This window comes from Glycine max, chromosome 19, assembly GCF_000004515.6.
Source record: "Glycine max cultivar Williams 82 chromosome 19, Glycine_max_v4.0, whole genome shotgun sequence".
NCBI classification, from domain to species: Eukaryota; Viridiplantae; Streptophyta; class Magnoliopsida; order Fabales; family Fabaceae; genus Glycine; species Glycine max.
In genome coordinates, this window is record NC_038255.2 from 39,426,666 (window position 1) to 39,447,757 (window position 21,092).

General features: G+C 32.0%; 2 protein-coding genes across 10 annotated transcripts; both read right to left on the bottom strand.

Moving 5' to 3' along the window:
* Positions 1 to 1,723: 1,723 nt before the first annotated feature.
* LOC778136 (bZIP transcription factor) lies at positions 1,724 to 8,016 on the bottom strand. 6 transcript variants are annotated; one of them, NM_001349473.1, is made up of 12 exons: positions 7,862 to 8,016; positions 7,183 to 7,351; positions 6,423 to 6,526; positions 5,652 to 5,725; positions 5,361 to 5,552; positions 5,121 to 5,168; positions 4,987 to 5,046; positions 4,753 to 4,830; positions 4,555 to 4,606; positions 3,608 to 3,879; positions 3,034 to 3,282; positions 1,724 to 2,319 (listed from the first exon to the last, which is right to left on the bottom strand). In NM_001349473.1, exons 2-12 carry the CDS (start codon positions 7,284 to 7,286, stop codon positions 2,173 to 2,175), a joined length of 1,380 nt encoding a protein of 459 aa, NP_001336402.1. In that variant the 5' UTR covers positions 7,287 to 7,351; positions 7,862 to 8,016; the 3' UTR covers positions 1,724 to 2,172. The 6 variants fall into 6 exon arrangements, with proteins under 6 accessions (NP_001336402.1, NP_001336400.1, NP_001336401.1 ...); NM_001349471.1 differs by having other exon boundaries at positions 5,361 to 5,558; NM_001349472.1 differs by having other exon boundaries at positions 7,805 to 7,960.
* Positions 8,017 to 15,778: 7,762 nt separating this feature from the next.
* LOC100815018 (uncharacterized) lies at positions 15,779 to 20,920 on the bottom strand. 4 transcript variants are annotated; one of them, XM_041012523.1, is made up of 4 exons: positions 18,199 to 20,920; positions 16,809 to 16,917; positions 16,416 to 16,657; positions 15,779 to 16,109 (listed from the first exon to the last, which is right to left on the bottom strand). In XM_041012523.1, exon 1 carries the CDS (start codon positions 19,654 to 19,656, stop codon positions 18,655 to 18,657), a length of 1,002 nt encoding a protein of 333 aa, XP_040868457.1. In that variant the 5' UTR covers positions 19,657 to 20,920; the 3' UTR covers positions 15,779 to 16,109; positions 16,416 to 16,657; positions 16,809 to 16,917; positions 18,199 to 18,654. The 4 variants fall into 4 exon arrangements, with proteins under 4 accessions (XP_040868457.1, XP_040868455.1, XP_040868456.1 ...); XM_041012522.1 differs by lacking the exon at positions 15,779 to 16,109 and having other exon boundaries at positions 16,282 to 16,657; positions 18,199 to 18,290; positions 18,585 to 20,920; XM_041012520.1 differs by lacking the exon at positions 15,779 to 16,109 and having other exon boundaries at positions 16,282 to 16,657.
* Positions 20,921 to 21,092: the final 172 nt, after the last annotated feature.

A 21,092-nucleotide genomic window follows, 5' to 3' on the forward strand; every position in this document is an offset into this window, starting at 1 on the left:
TATAATTTGATACTTATATCCGTTTTAAAAGTTTGGGTAATATTCATATTCAATTAAAGTAAATATTTCTCGTCAAAATTAAAATGAGTTTGGGATGATATCTATAAGTACAAAATTATTTATCGTAAGGACATCTCTAATCATAGAACTCAACTGCAGTTTCTAAGCTCACTTTTTGTATTTTTCATGTGTCACGTCACACTTTTAAGAACTTTAAGTATTTTTTTCTCCAGCGATAAATTGTTAAAATCCCAGTTATTTATTGTTTTATTTTAAGATGAAATCTATAAGCTCCCTCCACTTTTATTGTTGATCATGATTAAGAACATGGTTCTTATGAGTTCTTGTAGAATAACCGGTTCTACAACTAGAATTCATGTCACAAATTTTGAATATAAGGGAGAAAAAAAAAAGAACTAGTTCTTAGAACTAGAACCCATCTAAGAACAAGCACTGGAGATGGCCTAAACCATTCTTAAATTTGAGCATCACATTCTTGCACTACACTCTACACCTTTTTATTTCCTTCTTTCTTCTTCCCCTTTCCTTTGCAAGCCTATTATTAACCTACTTGAATTAAAAAAAAAAAGTTAAATAAATTTTTATTAAAGATGAATGTTTTTTATATTATGGATGCTAAAAATACACCACCTTGTATATAATGGTTAACAGAATCTAATGAATTCACGGTTAGAATTGTATGATTTAATTGGATTCTCAGGTGATGTTGAAGCATCAAGAATAGCTTATATCTTGGCTAAATTGTATTGTTTGGTAATCAATAAATATATGCCAAGATGCTATACTTTTTTTTTTAAAAAAAAACCTAATCAAAAGAGAATTTACAGGGTTGCAATCGTAAAATCCAGCACTAGTGTCGTCAATATCCAATATGATAATTAAAATATATTATTACTGAACGCGTAATAACTTTTAAATTTTACTTGTAAAGTTCTCAATAAAAAATAATTCAATTAAATATAGTTTAAGAGTCAGTTTGAAAGACTTTTATTCTTTTATTCCCTCTACAATTTGGCATCCTTTAAAAAGTATAGGAACGGAAAAACTTTTATGAAACCCACCCATGTTTTGGATCCTTCCAATATTATAGACAGAATCACAAGAAAAAGATGCCTCTTGTAGTTAAAAGACTAAATACTTTATTTTTGCATACTCCACTTTTTTTCCTTAAATATTTTTAGTCACTCACATTTAAGAATTTTTCTTTTTAGTCTCCAAATTAAAATTTATATATTTTAATCTCTTTATGAATTTTTTTTCTTAGTGGTAAAAATCCATCATAAAATTACACATTCAAACTGTCAAAACCAATTAAGAGGGACTAAAAAAAACATTTCTCACATTTAACATCAAAACTTAATTAAGCCTTTATTTATTAAAAATATTTTGGCATTTTATATACACTTTTAACTTTCCTTGTTATCTTTTTTTCCTATCAAACCCACAAAATTATCTAACTTTTTACTCATTTTTCCCATTCTTTTTCTTTTCTTTAATTATTTTCTTCCTAAATTCCTAAACCAATCATAGTATCAAAGTTCATTTTAAATTAAAACAAAGTGCCTTAAAAATAAGACACATGAAAAGTTTAAATAAAATCCAATACTACTTTCCTACTATTATTTATTAAAGTGAAAAACAAATAAAAACTTTTCATGAACCCGGATAACACACACACACCATCACCATAAAACAAATTCAGTTACTAGTTGGTAATGTCTTTCTAATATACCAAGAGAGAACGTATATATACATCCATACATAAATACACCATGGAGCCATATATGCAACCAACCACAAATAAAAGCTGATTTCTGAAATACAATGAACAGCTATAACCTAAAATACAGATACTATTTCTACATTTTTCCCCTTCAACAACTTCTATCTATCATACACCTATATAATCAAATTATTGAGACTATTTTAAAACCACAAAAGCTTAAAGAAAAGTGTTGCACCACAGCAGCAGTTGGCAGAGTAGAAAAATCGTAGCATCTAATGTTTATAGCACCACAACTAGGCTTCTAGAGGAATTCATTGTCAAAAGACACCAGCTTCCATTGAACTCATTCAGAGCACAAGATTCAACGATCAGTCTTTAAGGGGGTCAGGTATGAAAGAAGTCCACTAATGGAGCTGTGAAATGCTTCACTCCCTTGGCCTAGCAAGCCACAAAGAACTCAGAGCTCGCAGCCGTGAGAAATAATCACTGATGGCGAGAAGAGCTCGAGCTGATTGCCTGGTCGTTAATATTCGAAGCATTTGTTGTAATGTCTGCTGCCGCAGATTGTCAGCCTAGTAGTAACACGAAAGAATGAACAGAAGATTAATAATATTGATGAGTGAATCCATCATGTCTGGAATAGTTTAGGTCCAGTTTTTCGTGCATGCACATCATCAATTGCTTTTAGGCTCTCATTTAAAGCATCTTCCACCTAAGGCATGCAACTATGCAATAAACATTTTATTTGTTCTATCACTCTAATTTCTATTTCTATTATTCTTTTTTTATCATGGAGTTTGTCAATTAGTGGTGTTTGACACAGCATGTACGCAAGTGCAACAAGACAACACAACCTCCACAATCCACTCCACTCATAGGCTGATTATTATCCTATTTATTTTATAGCCTTTGTCAGTCTTTTGCAAAATAGACAAAGCTTTTCGAAGCTGAAACATAATCTCTCTTTTGCTGAAAAGAAATTTATAAAAAAAAGGAAATTCCATGTGAACCTAATAGTTATCAAGTGTAATTTATTTACTTGGTCAATGTAACATATAATAAGATTTGACATGTCCACTAAAAAAAAAGATTTGACATGTCATTCTATTCATTGATATCATATGACGACAGAATAATTCTCATTGGGTGTTTATGTAAAATATTTTACCCTGAGAGTGCATATAAATTTAACTCACTTAATTCTAAGCTTCCTGAGTTCTCTTTATCTCTTTATTTCAAAAAGATGGAAGTTGAGAAAACAGAATTAGACCGGAAAATGAGCGTACCTGGCGAAGAAACCCATCAAGAGTACCAAGCTTTCCCATGGCCATAGCCATTTGCCCCATGTAACTTGCCACATTTCCCGAGGAGCCTGATGTGCTGGGTGAACCATTAGCCAATGTCTCAGACAGTGATTGCTGCAATGCATCCATCCCTTGGGAAAGAGCATCTTCAGCCTGCTGGGATGACTGCTGCAAGTTGTAGATGCCCATCAATTGTTGCTCGGTTAAAGGCTCCAACTGACTTTCAAGAAGCTGCAACAGTTTCAATCCAATCTTAGAGGCATAACATGATAAAAGTAAATGAACTTTAAAACTCAACAGCAGAATCAATTATTGCAAATACAAGACTGTTAAAATTGGTAATTCTTCAATTGGAAGTTCCTAAACTATATTTTGAATTTAAGTTTCAATAACGTCAAGAAAAAAGGTCCTATCTATTTTGATTCTTTTGTTGTTATTTTCACTTTATATTGTTTGGAAGCAGGGCATGCAATTAATGTTCAACCACATATTAGTGAAGCAATTTTCAAACCAGAAAAAAAACATTTACAGAACATTGATAAGAGAAACTTCTCACCTTGAGTAGTTCGGATGAGCGAAAGCCTCCAATCCACATGAAACACCTCTCAGCTGGAGTCTTCCACATTCCTGACAGAATGTGGAAAACATCAGCTTTTGCTGCAATACCTTTCAGCCTGAAGATATCATCAAATTGTGTCATGAAATTGTCAACAATGGTTCGAAGTTCAATATCTCCAGCATGAGAATTTATTGCAGCCCTTAGCTCATTGGTTTGTCTATTATGCTCTTCTAACCATCGTGCGTACTCTACATCAAATGCCATAGCGCCTGTATAACAAGATGATTAAATTGATTTAGGATTTGAAACAAAGCACAAACTTTTTCAAAACCCTGCCCATGACCATCCATGCTACTGAGTACCATGTTGTCAGAGTTCAAAATCACATAATAGGCTTGCATTACATATGATGCAATCAATCACAGCAAATAACACCAAGCTCCATGGTGTATCAGAAGAATGCAGTACTTCAGTGCAACTGAAATGATGCAAGATGCAACCAAATAACTAATGTTATCCAATGAAAAATATGAACCAACATAAATGTAATCCAACTAAGAGAAGGTACTATATCTTTACAGGAACTTTGGTTTGTTTCATGAAAAAGAATCATATCACAGAACTTGATGAAGCACTTAAATCAGCCATAAATATTTTGGCATGTAGAAATTCCATGTTGGTTAGTGACAGCGACTCAATAGAAGTGCCCTATCTTCTTTCTGCCAAATAGCCAATACAAAATTTACATATACACTAATTTTGGGATGCACATATTGTTAATTGAATACCAAACCAAGTGTCAATCACTTTTGCACCGACTATAGATTATTATTATTATCAGTTTCAAAACATCCCCTAAAACTACTCCAAGTAGAAGAGGTTTTAATCCAATAAGTTTTTCCAAGCTTGAGGCATACAATTGAAGGTACAAGATGTTTAAGTACCATTTCCACTCATTGACTGTGCCTGATCTCCAGTACTTGAAATAAATATTCCCTGGAAAAGATTAATAACCAAATTGTAACACATTTATGTAATACAATCTGACTAATGAAAGCTTACAAAAAAGGGAACTTCAAAAGGATAGCTGGATAGGTATCAAATTTTGAACGGAAACAATAAATATAAGTACAAAATCAAACCTGCTGGCGTGCTCGCTGGAGCTCCTGCTCAAGTTGGGTCAGTTTCAACCTACTGCTCTCTAATTGTTGCACATATGCCTGAATGAATAGAAAGAGGGATTTAAAAAATAAGTCAAAAAATATATATAAAACATGACAAATTATTGGGTCTCAATAATGACATATTGAACAACAAACCAACCTATATCACAATAATTTTACAAGTTCATCTAAAATTAACGGAAAAGGCCTTACCTTTTTCCTCAGTCGGCTTTTCCTGGCAGCCTCACGATTTTGAGCAAGCCGTCTTAATGTCTGAATGAAAAATGAAAAATTAGCACACAGTAACAAAAGGCTTATGCTATTTGCACACAATTACTGCATACAACCTTTTGATCTGATTTATCTTTTGATCCACTGGATTCACCCCTTTCAGGCTGCCAAAAGACAATGAAGCACCATATTTTAGAGTAAAATTAAGCATGTGTTTTGTATGTATGATAAATTTAAACAATTGGAAGGATAAATTATTCAAAATGTCATAACTCTAGGGGGCATAACCAAAAGTCATTAAATTGATGAATAATTTAAATCCAATATGCAGAATTATTAAGAAAGTAAAATATTACCCTTTGATTTTTGTCTTCTGTATCATCTGTTGAAGTATCAGTCCTAGGGCTAGCATCAGCCAAGTTGGTCTCTCCCCAGTTCTCACGACCAGCAGATGTTGAAGCCAGAGTTGGTTGTGAATCTTTTTGTAATACCAATGCTTGAGACCCAGCAATAGCAGCAGAGAGGTTTATATCTGATGTTGCAATTGACTGCATCTTACATGTAAGAGAAGAGTGTGAAATGTTGGAATACATTATATGTTGTGACTTATTGATTCTTGGAAGCACGTAAAAAAGATAAGAAATTACCTTATTTAAAGCACCAAATTGAATATCAGCACCTAGAGCTTGGCTATTTGATTTCATTTGATTAAACATCGGATCTGAAAGATAATATAAAAACAAAAGGGTAAATAGAGGTTTGATAAGGTGCCAGCAGGGGGATGACAATTCTAATATCATGCATTTCTATCAGTGTTTATTCAGTTTTATTATATAAACAGTTTTCTGAGGAAAATCAAACATTTGTGGTTTAACGTCTAGTTATTTTATTCCAACAACAATCCTACATCTTCTACTTGCTTTTGAAGGATCGTACTTGAGGAAACACACATTTATTCGGGAAAAAGTAGAAAATAAAGATTTTAAGGTAGAAATAAGATGAAGGCTCATGTTAAAAGCATTTATACCAGTAGTTTATAGGAAGAACTGGAAAGAATATCATATTATTTCTCAGTTGGTATAGCAATCCAATTTGGCACAGAAGCCAAACAAAAGAATCCTTAGTACTGATTGATAGAGTGTGAATACTACATAAAGTGAGTAGCATCTTTCATAGAAATAGAGATATTACCCCCAAACGATAGAAATAGAATCGAAGGCTTATGTTAGGAGCAAGTTACAAACAAGTGCAATCATTTGAAAAGGATATGACTCTGTTTTAAATACACAAAATTGGCAAGCACAACAATACAAGAAGTGGGAGTATGAGACATTATATTAAATTCATAAAACAGAAACAATAAATACCACACAAAAAAAGGAGTCCAACTATTATAGATCAAAACATGAGCAACATACTTCTGCTAAGATTAATGGTATCTTCAACGCGAAATCCAAGAGATTGCTCCAGGGTTCCAAATTCAGAAATGCGGGAAGGATGAACATTAGTTGCTTCCATGGCTCTGAAACCAAAATCACGACAACATGTTAAAAAAAATAACTGAATGCATATCCAATCATCCAGGTAAGGCTGAGAAAGTCCATGTTCCCAAGCTAAAGAAAAGTCCAACTTGGACACTCAAGATCTAACTACAAATCCATGAGAAAATTCAAGCACACTAAAGTCATAGTAAACTATTGAGCAAATCTGAAGCCACCAAGAAAGGAAAACAAGAGCCGACAGTACAGGGTTGTATAGTTCAAATTCCAAGAATTAGAAGAAACTATATCATTCGGTTTCAACGAGGATGAACGAATCAGCATAATGAAGTGAACAAGAGGATTTGTCTCCACTCTAGAATAAAGAATCCCCAATAAACAGAAAAATATAAACATAAAAAACTTTTAATTGTTTCCCCCCTCCATGCTTTCCTCTGCAATCTTGCAACAGATAGGGCTCTAATTCAACAGCAATACAGCAGAGTTCCCCAACAACATGAATAGTTTCAATCAGTTGCATAAGAGTTATACTAGACTAGCAAATATTGGCACCATATAAATAATCTACCCACATGAGAATCATAAAACAAAACAAAACAAGATCCCAGAAAACTATCATAAGACCAATATAGAAACGAAATAAACATTAAACAACATAAGGGTCCTCAGAAAAATTTACATGGAATTAGAAGAAGGCAATGGAGGAGCGTAGCTTGGCATCCCGTTCAGAACCTTGTTAGTGTCCTTAGTGTTAACGTTTACCGTTCTACTTCTGCTACCCATCAATAATCATGCTCAGCACAACGATCATCTTCTCTCTCCACAAACCTTATTAGCCCCAAAAGACCCTGAACCCATTTCACAAAGCACACAACTACTTTAGTTAAACTTCAAAACCACCTAAAAAAAAACAACTGAAGCACATAAAATCTTCATCAAGAAAACCACAATTTAACAAGCTTCTAAAAAGCAAAATTCTAGACAAACTAACTTCAAGCTCAGGAAACAGGAATCAAGACAAAACAGACCCAAAAGTCATAACACTGGCACCAAAATAAGTGTTGGAAAAACAGAAAAAAAAAAAAAAACTGTAGGACAGCATCATTCTCCGTACACCCGTTTGAAACAAAGACAAAATTTTGGAACTCAAAACCAAACCTCTGCAGCATCAAAATATTTTGGAAATGGAAACAAAAGGCCCACCTTCTAAAAACAAAGCTCAACAACATAAACTTGCAAAAGGGGAGCAACCCAAATTCGATATCCAAAAGGGTAAAAATAAAAAAGTGATCTTGAACAACCTGGTCACATGAAAATCGGAAAAAAAAATGAACTTTCCACAGATTTAAGCAACACACCCAGAAGAAGAAACCGATGGAATAATGGCCCTGCAAACCCTAACCAGTGGCAAGTTGACGATAAATACCAAGACTTTTTGACTTTTTGATTGAAGGGAATGGCACTTTAATATTTTATTATTATTATAATATAATGATGTTACACAGTACAATTTCATCTCTAACCCTGGCAAAATTTTATATGCTTTTTTAATTATTTATTCGGTGATTGTTGCTTATGATTGAAAACAATTTTTATGGTTTTATTACCACACCACACACTCAAAGAGGAGCATCATGTGTCATCAAGTTGATCTTTTTGGTGTAATTATAAATATTTTATGTATGGAGAGAGAGAGAGTGGAAGAAGCGTGACGTCCAGACCATTCCAATTTCTTGCATACGTCCTTTTCGTCTGAAACTATCGTCCATTCGAAAAAAGAAAAAAACTTGCCTTTTTAAATTCTTCAAATTTCAGTTAACTTTACCGGCTTTTTGTGGTTTTGTTTCCATCTTTCTTTTTACCCTGAGTTTGTATTTTCATCACAACTCCTAATAGTACTACTACACAGACAGTAGTACACTTTTATCAGATATATCGTGTTCGTTCCTTCTTCATGGAATAATAATAGGGTGTATTTGATTTTTATTTTTAAAAAATACTTTTAAATAGTTGGTGATTTTTTTTGTCTTTTGACAAATATTCTTTTTGAGAAACAATTGTATTTGAATTAAGATAAGATAATTATTAACAATAAAATTCTCTTTAAATATTTAATGCAGCTCATACAAAATTTGAATTTGGGGTCATTAATTAAATTTTAACGATCACACTTAAGTTAATCATGATAAATATTTGATAGTTGGTGAATGATCATGTAAAATATTGAGCAAAGTGTAAAATTGAAGAGGATCAACAATATGAAAATAAACAAAGAAAATAAGAAAATATCTCTCAATTATTCTTATTTTTTATTTTTAAAAATACTTATTTTAAAAATAATTTCAAAATGAGAAATTAATTGCTAAGTAGTGTGAAATAATTTTAAAAAATCCATTTTAAAACCAAAAATATGAGAAGGGAATCAAATAAACTCTAATTATATGATATTACTTTTGATCCTATATATAAGAAATAATTATTTAATTCATTAAAACCAATAAAAATGGTTAAATTGATTAATTTGCATAAATTTTAATAACTACTTCTCTTAAAATCCTATATACATTAAGACTCAATTATGACAAAAGTTCTGAATGTGAATGTATGTCTTTCTTTGAATTATAGATATTTTTGGTAATCATGATGAGTATTTTCAAACGAGAGCTAATGAAGTTGATAAGATCAGTTATAAACCAAAAATTGTGTTGGTTGAGTATGAGTTTTGTCCTTAGTTTGCTTTTTGTTTAATCAAGTTTATTGACAAAATTCATGAATTTTTGTGAAGTGTGCTATAGTTAAGGCAAAAACTTCAAAATGTGGAAAAACGTGAAAAGATATTGAAAAGAGTAAGGAAATAACACATTTGAATAGCACGACCTTACTCCATATAGCATAGTCATGCTTAGCTCATCAAAGGATAATGACCATGCTAAAAGTCATTTCAAAGAATTGGGATCAACATCACTTTTTTTAGAATGGTTGTACTATTATTCGGAGTTTGAAATTCAAATTGTCTCCTCTAAAGTAGAACGATCGAACTCTCTTCCATGAACTAGTTACATTTCTGATGTTATAAATAGAAATAGAAAGTGAGAAGGGATATATTTTACTTTGTTACGATTAGAATATGAGAGTGAGTGATTTTGAGAAAGCTTTAGTGAAAAGGAAAGGACGTGAAGAAGATCATGGGGATTCTAAATTGTGACTTTCTTATCCTCTTTCTTCTTTATGTATCCAGGGTTGCTTATGTGTTTGTTTGTGCCTATGGTTCGTTGAGTTCCTCTTTTTTAGGGTTATGATATAATATGCGAATGAACCCTAATTTCTTTTAATTGAATATCATCTTTTATTCAATCAATTAATTTGTTCTATTATGTTTAATTTCCTATTAGAATTAATCACTTCGTTTCATAGACTTTTATGTGCTTGTGATCAACTTGGTATAATGGATGAAATTGTAGAACAAATGAGTTTGTTAAAATAACGAATGATTAAGTGTAATTTATGGATTTCTTACCTGGCTAATTAATTCCAACCTTTCTCTTTGAATTTGTGCTTTCCCTTAATTTAAAACCTTATTGACCAAGTATGAACTGAATTAAGGGAAAAACTGTTGATAATGTTTGATTAGAGCCTATTAACTAATTTAATAGAAGTCAATAATTGAAGTTTAATTAGAAATTCAATTAGGTGAAGAATTGGGTACTCATTTGCATGATTATAATCATAACCCTAGACTTTTTTTATCTGTTAATTTCTTACACTATTGACACTCCTTCTTTGAATTTTATCTTATCTACAAGTAATTAAACGCCATTTCTCAAATTGATAATTAAAATTAAATTATTTAATTTATTGCAAAGTTAAATTAGATCTTTGGGTACAATGTTTTGACTTAGATCTAACTACGTGTAAGGTTACTAGGGTACACTTATTCCTAGCAAACATATTTTAGCAAACATATTTTATGCATCAATGAGATCTTTTACCATGACATAATTGTCCCATCTCTTAACATATAGATCATTTGTTAAAAATGCATATAAGTACATTATAATTAGCGAAAACACTACAGTAAAATGCTTAAAAATATTTGTAAATAATGTGAACGAAATTTGGAATCGGGTACTTAAAAAGGTCTAACAACAATTGCATTCACCATCTCCTATAAATTAAGGAGGCATGTGTGACTTTTTAGGTATATTGAGTTTTGTTGATTATTTGCATGGGGAATGAAAAAATTACACAATGCATAGAGGTGATCATGTCAAACTCAAATCATGCTTAAAGTAGTTGGATCATTTTCTATTTTCACTTTTTAATTACAAAAGTGTCATCTTGTTGTTTTTTTTATATCTATTTTTTGTTTTCAAAGATTTGTATAAGAAATAGAGAATCCAAAAAAAATTGTTATTTTCAACATTTTCGGTACAAGTTTTTGAAAATAAAAAACAAATTAAGAATAATGTGATATTTTTGTAAATTAAAAAGTGAAAATAGAAAATCAAAATACAAATAAACGCTCCTAAATTGCACTAAAAACCTTGGGCATACTATAAACAGTTTTATAGCAAGCTAATTTAGTTAATTACTTAACTTCATAACTAACCATATTCTTAACCTTAAATCCTTAATGACAATATATATAGAAGTAGAACCCTTGGGAGCTTAAGGAAAATGCGATATCCTGTTTTGAAAGTAAAACAAAATGCAAGACATGTGACAATTGCATGACAAGAAAAATCTAAAGAGGAATCATTTAAAATTCGGGTGCACAACTCTACTAGTCAACAACATTTTTTTAGGTCCTATTGATTTCAGTATCTTGATGATACTCGATTCAAATAAATCGGTACTAGTATAATCATCATAAAATAGCACTAGACTTTTTAGGTATGCCAATAAGTACAGCATTTTCAGCTTTAGACGAACAATATTACCCGACCGAATCACAATTAACTCCAACTGCGGAATTACACGTGAGTTATTATTAGGTAAAAATAGTTATTAGATATGATGCATGTATAATAATTTATAAAATATTGTTTTATGTATCTAATTTCTCTTTATTATATTATTTATTATATTTTAATTTTTTTTTCTTTTCTCTCTCTTTTCTTCCCTTATCTCTTTTTGTTATAAGATTTATATACAAGTTATTATACAAGTATCATTTATCTAGTTTATATATGCACTTATATGAGTCATTAAGAATATATGCACTTATAAATTTTGCTGGTATGGCAAGATCGATTCGTTTGGCTTATTCATTTGGCGTATTACATCACTAGCCTTTGTCACTAACGACAGCTAAGAGCAATGATTTGCTTTAGTAAATTAAAAAAAGGGGACTGCTCAGTGTTTCATTACGCATTGAGAAATTATAGTTTATATATTGAGTATATATGTACATGATTTGTACTATGTATTTAATTACAAATTAATATATAGAATAAGTTTATTTACTCTAATAATCATTATATTAAAAATTATACTGCCTAGCATAATTATCTATCGATTGAAACTGTAGGATGTTTTTCTATTAACAACACACAGAAATTAAATCCTTTTAAATTATACATTATGATCATCATTTAGATTATGTCTAGAGAAAATAATGTTGTAAATTTTTTTTAATGATCATATATTAAATTTGTTGACTTTTATAAAAAATTATGTATTATTGTAATTTTTTTTATTGATTATTAATATAATTGAAAGTGCATGTAATTGGTTCTGTACAGTTGACAATTACATTAAATATTCAAAAAAAGAATTTTATTAATCATAATAATTTTATTCCACTTGAACATACTTACTTTTGGTAAAAGATATATATAATTTAGAAAAAAAATATAAATAATAAAACTCTTATATATAACTTAAATATAATTATTATAAATCTTCGATATTTACTCATCTTTAATTCTAACAAATAAAAAATATATAAGTAAAATATTAAATTCAATCATATCTTATCATATTTTAAATATTGAATTGATATGGTTTACTTTTCTTAAAGTTTCAATTAGTAACAATAATAACAACATAAGCTTTATCCGAAATGGGAACACGAGGAAGGAGTCCATGCATGCATATATTCAAAGTGGACTAAGAAACGAGAATTGAATAAAGAAGAGTAGTAGTAGAATTCAATCAAAACCAGTTTTCCTTTTTCAAAACATAGGAATTTGTTTTCATACTCACAAAAGGGGAAAGTGTGTGTGCCTAGTGATTCGTCTTCCTCGTGTGAACGGTGAAGGTCCCCAATAATAATAAGGTATGGTCCCTCAAATACACAATATACCCTTCCATCATAACATGCCCACTCATTGCGTAACAACTCCTTGGGTTTACATGTAGAAGAAATAAATTTATTTAATAAAAAAAACTTATTTTTGATTTCTTGTGTGTATTTTTTTCGTTTTAAAAATATTGATGTTTAAGATTTTTTACACATACTAAAAAAATAAGTATTTTAAGAAAATTAATATTTATTAGAGAGTAATTTTACTAAATTATCATTATTCTTATTTAATTTTAAAAAATATATTATTATGTTTTTTTAAGATAATATTATTTATTACAAGATAAAATTAAAATAAATATTTTGATATCTCATTAAAAAAATAATAATATCATTTAATTTAATTTTTTAAAAGACTAAATTATAATTATTTGAGATGAAAAAAATATAAAATTTTATTCAAGTAATAACAATTACACATCACAAATAAGTTTAATGTTGCATAAAATAATAAGTTGAAATATATAATTCAGAAAAAAAAAATACACGTTAAATCAAAGCATGGCCACTCATTGCAACATGGCAAGTAGTGGCATTTCCGTAATTTCATCCAACAAGAGGGGCTTTTGCCTTGACGTTGGATACAGTGAAGCGGAAATGAATCCGATGCAGTCTTCCTTTGTTTCTCCACCGCGCCGCCTGCTTTGAAAGACGCGAACAGAAGTTTCGTTTGGTAAGTGAAATGACGATATTACCCTTTGGTGACAAAGTCAAAGAAGGTAACTTGGACTCAAAGAAAATGAAATTAATACACCTCCCACCTGCCACTGCTAGTGACCGAAATTGTATCCTCTAAACAATTATTGATTGTGTTATTACTTTGTCCTCAATGGGTCAAAAAGCACACTCTCTTTTTTCTGTTTTTGGGTTACAACCTTAACATTCGAGGACAATCACACCAAGTCACATGCTTAGGGATGAATAATAATTATTATAGGGTAGTTAAGTAGATAAGCACTCATTAGCGGATCCTTAAAATAAAGTACAGTAATTAATTTAATTTTAGTAGTACATGTTAAATTTGATATTTCTCGTTGATGATTATGCAAGTGTTTCTATATTTAAACAATATTTTAACCAATTCATAATTCTAACAATTTTATTTTTCAAGAAGTTTTTAAACAAATTTAGTACTTGGTGTTTTATGTTTTTAATATTAAATATATCTTAATAATTTATTTCTCAACTGTTAGAAGAACATTTGGGAATCTATAAAATATCTAGTTATCTATACATATTGCAAGACTTAAGGTTAAAATAATATCATTTTCATGATTAAATAAAAAATAATATTAAATTTATATGAATTAGTAAGTTAATTAGTAATATTCTTAATAGTTGAAGGACTTAAATGACGTAACTTAATTTAAAAAATACCAAATCAATATTTGATCTCCTCCCTTCATTAATATTCCTTCAATAGACATAATAATTTTCTCTCTCTATATATATCATAAGACTTGAAGTTTCAAATAACGTATTTTTATCATTTAATAAAAAAATATTAAGTTTATTGAATATAATAAAAAATAAATTATTTTAGGGGCTATTAAAAACTACTTATCATCATTAAAATTCTTTTACACTACTTTTTTTTAAAAGTGAATTTGGGTGTTGGATTAGGTAACACTTTATCATAAGATGCATGTTACATATCTACAAATGATTTATATGTAGAAATTACTATATTCAGGATTTCGCACGGGTCAACCAAATAAACGATATAACAATATTCATTCTTAACATCAAACCCCATCTCAATAGAATTTATTGCAAGGAACGAAATATTATTAAAAAAAATTACACTAGAAATTTGTAATTGCACGGAAATAAAAACTAATAATCATTACAGAAAATTTAGTCACGCAACTAATGATTAATATCTGATCACACATTGGCCCTGTTAATCATTAGAGTGGTTTTATGCCTCTGCTTTGGTATGTATAGCAAACCAAATCTCTTCAAATTCTAGTTTTGTCGACATGGTCTTTCTATGTGGAGATAGCAAATTGGAAATGAAAAAGAATTTAGCGTATCCAATTTGAAAAACGAATAAAAAACGGAAGTGTGTAAAATTGCCAATGAGGTTGGTGAGGGGAAGAAATATTGACAAGGTATTCAATTTGAATTTTGCTGGTGATTTTTTATTAACAAGTTATCCTTAAGTGTTGTCACATGTTCTTGTTACAACTTACAACGTAATGCGACTTTGAAATATTGAAACGAATTTGCTTGTTCCTAAATTTTCATTAAGAAAAGAAGAAAACAAGACAAATTAGCCAGCTCAAATGAAAGGCAGGAAAGTTAAAAAAGCGAGATGAAAAAAATATTTAGCACTCAAACTGCTTCGAGTTAATGGATCATATCATATTTGTGCTTTGTCTTTTCATTGATGCTTATTTGGTAGGCCTATAGAATCATTGATGCTTATTGCTTATTCTCTTTCAAATCCCTTTATTTTAGTGGTCGGAAACTGGATCCAAAATGTAATGAAAGTACTCATATCTATGGAACGTGAACGCATGTGTAGGTAAGTTTTTTCTTCCTCTTCTACTTCTTTTTTAAACATTAGCCCACTTAACATGATATTGGCTGCTCCAGCAAAAATTCCAACACATAAAGCACTTTCCTTTTCCTAGTTTTACTATGTCACATTATCAATTCCCAACTTAGTCCTTTGGAGAAACCGTGTCATGCCCTACTTTTGTAAAAGTACACTTCCTTTCCTTAGTTCTATTATGCCACCACTAGATTTCACATAGGTATGCAGAATTGTAAAAATAATATTTTTTAATATTCATAATATTTATCAATCATATTATTAAATATGTTTTTATCTAGATTAATATTTATTTTAATAAATAAATTATCATAATTTAGTTAGAGAATATTAAATTATTTATTTAGTATCTTGAAAATTCAAACAACACTTATTTTTCTTTCCTGAAAATTAAAATCTGAAAAGCTATTTCTAGAAGTGTTAAAATTTTAATTTTTTTTCTTTCTAAAATTTAGTTTTTTGAAAACGGTGGGTAATTTCTAGAGAGAAAAATACATAAGGGAGATAGTCTCCCAACTTACCCACAATTCTTCTTGGTGGTGGAACAAGTTCCACCGCCATTTTCGAAGTAAAGCATAGATAAACTTCAGCAGATCCTGGACTCCCAATCCTCCTCTCTCCTAGGTAGGCAGATAGTCTCCCAACTTACCCACGCTAACTTCTGATGCTCTAAATCTCCCCCCCCCCATAAAAATCTCCTCTGCAGCCTCACCAGCCTATCCACCACCTTCTTTGGGACCTTGAAAAAAGAAAAGAAAAAGATAGGAATAAAAATCCTCTTAAAACTGATAAATAATTATGCAAGCGTCTTCCAATTACGTTGGCTTTTTCTATAATTTGAATGTTTTATTATTGATTTTTTTAGATAAACTTAAATGTACCACAGATATTTAAAGGAAAATGAATATATATTTTAAACATGTTTAACATATGAGCTAGTAGTGTAATATTTTTTACATTGTCATTGTTTCCACTTTGAAAGTTTTCTCACACTTAATTGGATCCTATGTCTCACTTCGCCTTGGGTTTGCCCCAATGGGTATACCTAGGTACGAAAAGGGCAACGACAACAATCTGCAGTTTAGGTAACTGGCAGCCCGATGAACCCATTGCTCCGTCATCCCAAACACCCCAAAACAACTTTTAGCGAAATTTATCTTTAGACCCAACACCATTTCAAAGCTCCTAAGCATAACCTTGATGGCCTTCACGTTTGACATTGTTGCTTTCCCGAAAAACACTGTATCATCAGCATTGCAGAATGCTAATGTCCATGAATAATCATTGCTGCAGATTAGAGTATGTTAAAATCTAGAGTTCCAGAACAACATCATTGTAGTAATTTACAGCCCTGCTAAAATTTTGGACTATATAACTGTGCGGCTGAGGATGGTTCTTAGGCAGTACACATCAAGTAAAAGAGTATCTATACTGTTACCTGGTCAATCTAAATCAATTTGGACCATTGCTTTTTTGAGATACAATCTCTTGTTTTCTCATATGACAAGTTGATACAATAATTCAGATCACCCAACAAAATTATTCTTCTGCAAATAAATTCGAATTGATTAAGTGATTATAGTTATTTTGGACAGAACTTGTAAATATAGAATTATAGCAACCAACCAACCATACATAAAAGGAATAACCATCATGAAAGCAATCCCACTGAAAAGTCAGACAAAATCGTCCTTTTAACAAACCATTGACTAAACACCAAAAAGAAAATTAACGTTCTCTGCCAGACATTGACGTAGTGATATAGGTTCAATAAACGAAACTACACAAAAGGAATGTGCAAATTAAGTTTACCTGAGTGACTATAAAAGAATGTAAAATATAGAAGAACAGAAGGCAGAAGAAAGAAAATGAAAAAAATAAAAATATGTTCAGATGCTAAAGAATAAGCCACAAGGGAGGAAATGAAATGGATCTGTTTTTGAATTTCAAATGCCAAAACAATTAGGTTAGTCATCCAATTGTGCTAAATCTATTTAACTCTATCCATGATTGATATTTGCTTTTAAGATTATATGAATACCGTACTTTCACTAAATATGAACTTTACTATTAGGGTTTCAGTTTCGTTCTTTAATCTTTATCTGTCAATATTAAAATTCAATACATAAAAGGAGTTTACGAGACATAACGATCTACTTTTCTCCTGTTATAAATAAATTCTTTCTGAATTTGGAGGAGTCCCCATTAGTCCCTAATCCCTACATCTACATATTTATCTCAATAAGTACAACTAAGTAAACAGCTGTAATAGGCAATAGCAAAAACCATCACCCAAACCTATCTTCTATCTGAAACTTGGGTCTCTTAGATAGTTTATCTACTCTACTGTTGTTCCATAATTAAGATCCAAGAGTAATAAATTTATAGTTAACTCTTTACGTAGTCAAGTCCTTATCATAATTCATAATCTGTTAAGAGCATGAAGGATTATTGCAGAATATACATAAGAAGCACAAAAGACTAGCAAGATTATTTGAGGAACAGATTCTTTGCTTCAACATCATTAAACACTGTTCTTGATATTTCCTACTCACAAGAATAACTAGTATTTGCAATATATATTCTCTCATTGAAAGTCATATATGCAGAATAAAGTTATAGAAGAAGAATAAGATATCTCTGATTCTCTGTATGATTCAAACTATTCATGTACCAACAATAGAGTTTTCAATCTGAATTCTAAATTCTAGACACTGAATTCTAACATGAAAACAGGCACTGTTCTGAATAATCAGTTTCCAGGAGCATGGGGAAGTCATGAGCACCCCTTACACGCAAAAGCACTGTAAGAGGTGTGGCTGGCTTACCATTACAAGTTGGGAGGATACTGTTTGCACTAGATGATGGTAGACTTGCAGAATTGCATCTAGCAGGACTAGGTGTGAAAGTTAAGGACCATCTGTACCACAAAATTTCCAAGGAAAGCATCAACTAAATATGTTAGGACTATATTAGATGTTCCAGAGAGTGAAGGATGGAATGCAGGATATTGCACGGAAGAACGTGGCCCCCGGAATTGCATGATAGGAACAAAAGATGAGTCAAATGATTCAGGAATAAGTTCAGTAACAGGTAGCAGAAACATGTATATATGCTTCATTATATATAAAGCTAAGAAGTATTTTAAGCAGCCTAAAATACAACTGATTCTATTAGAGAAAAATATATACAGAAGAATTTCTTGAACTCTTACCAATCAGATTTTCATCACTTTATGAAGAAAATCACAAGTGTATAGCAAAAAGAATTCTATTATCTCTCTATCAATCCCTTGCCTTCTTTATTCTTTTTATTAGAGATTCTATTGATGCTTGGATTCTACTTCCTTCTGTTTGCATCACTGCTTGAGATGCCTCATGTAGATGCTGAATCCCACGACCCAAACTGGCAATGGAGGGGGCTGCAGGGAGAGACTCAACAGCACACTCAATCCCATCACCATACAAAAGCAAGCCTGAAGAAGTTCCAATGCAGCCTGCCAATGTAGCCCAAGGCAAGAACCCAACAGGCTGCACCTTTCGCTTCCCCATTATTTCATAGAAAGCTCTTCTCATGACTGAAATACTGTTTTTTCCGGCAGAGGCTATAACACTGTGAGCAACTGCTCGAATCTTTTCAGTAGATACTGCTGCCTTCATGATGCCAGACGTTTTTGCTCCTGAAGTTGCAATCCCTGGAGCCACAACTTTAGAAGGGCCAAAGGCAAAAGCCAGCACTTTCTGCATCTGGCTGAGACCAATTTTGAGTGAAGTTGGAATTTTGAAAGTGACAACCTTCACCAGTGTTGATGCAGGGACTACTTTGGTCAGTGATGAAGCTCCCAAAACTGCTGTTGCTCCAGCACCAACTGCCACCATAGGTTTATCTGTCAATAACCGCTTCTTCTCATTATGATTCAACATAACCCCTTTACCTTCAGAATTTGTGATCAGTTCTCCAACCAGCTCTTTGACTTCAACAGGAAGAGGAGTATCCCAATGTTTCCTAAGACCAGACAAGGCACTAGCATCTACCACCACCACAATGGTCTTAAACTTAACAGTCTGGCTTCGGATAGCCTGCGCAAAGAGCGCATGTGACTTGTCATCAATGGGAAGATCCGAGAACTCAATCTTATCCGAATTTCCAGCACCTTTCCTGTTAACAGGTCTCAACCCCTTATTATTCAGAGCAATTCTAAGCCCCTCGACAGCAACCCGGAAAGTATAGACCTCAGAAACAGTTCTTTTATCAAGAACCTCCCCTCTGTTTACATCCAACAACATCTTCTGCACATGTGCGATAGAAGATCACCAAATATACTATACAAATCCTCAAGCAAAGGAAAGATAGACCTGGCAAAACCCGGTGTCTCGTAACTAATCGACGGGTAAATTTCCTCAACACTACCCCTCTCCAAAACAGAACTACTAAGCAAAAGTGGATCCGAATTCCCCGATAAAGCCTTAGCCAACATCATCCTAAGTTCCTTATCAAGAGAAAACCTCTTCAAAGCCGAAGGAGCCCAAGAAGCAGCATGCTGCTGCTGAGAAACCAAACTATTAACAAGACTTCGAAAATGACTATCACTATTATTGCAATCACTATCACTATTATTACTATTGCCCCAACAAGAGGGAGAGGGAGACTCTAACAAGAAACGACGATCCAACATCCTCAGCAGCCCTCTTAGCCGCCAACAAGGGACCATGAAAACCGGTCCCGAAAATCTCCCTCAGCACAAGGTTACCTGCAACATTCTCGAACATGTCCGCGCCAATTTTATCGAGAAGACAGCGTTTGATTACCCTGAGAGTGGAGGTCGGTAACGGAATGGAGTCTTCTTCTTCTTCTTCGGACTGAAGCTGAGAGAAGGGGGAAACAGCGGCGACGGCGGCGGCTTGCACCAAAACGGCGTCGGGTTTGATCTCCGCGATGAGACACGTGGCGTCGAAGGCTGATCGCTCCGATAAGTTGAGGGCGGAGAGAATGTGAATTAGGGATTGGGTTTGGGGATGGCGCAGTGCGAACAGGAATTGCTTCGTGCCTTCGAGTACGCTCAGTTTCTTCACCAATTGCTTCGAATCTCTCAGCTCGTTCACTCTGAATGGCCACACGTTTTACAAATTGCACAGCCACATTTCAAGATAAAAACAAAAATGAATGAATTTGGAACGAAGAAGAAGGATTTGATTCTGTGCGTGGTGCTTCTGCTTCTCTCTCGGTGGCTCGCGACTGAAGGTAGCATCACTCACTCACATTTTGAAACGCACCGTTTCGCCCATTACGCAAACGGTTTGGATACTCGTCATTAGTGTTTTTGAGATTTTCTCTACCGATAAGTATTTTTCCCCCCACAAAGAAGCTTTGAAAAAGCTCTTAAAACACTTCTAAGTTTGTATCCAAACAGTCACTTCAACGCCTAAGCAAAACCATTTCGGCCATTTTTGTATTTTTAATATTTTTACCATGGTACGTGAATTTTTTTTTTTTATGATTAATATTCTATGTTAATCTCTCAATACTTTTTTTTAATTTATTAATTTCTAATTATCACAATTAGGTTTTTTGTGTAATACTTTTTGTATAGGATTTTTGGAACGTTTATTTTCTTATTCAAATAATCAAAACTTTTGCATCAATTTTCAATAGAAAATTATTTAACAGATTTAGAAGCAAATTATTTTATTAAATTTGGAAGATTTTATAGAATATTTAATAT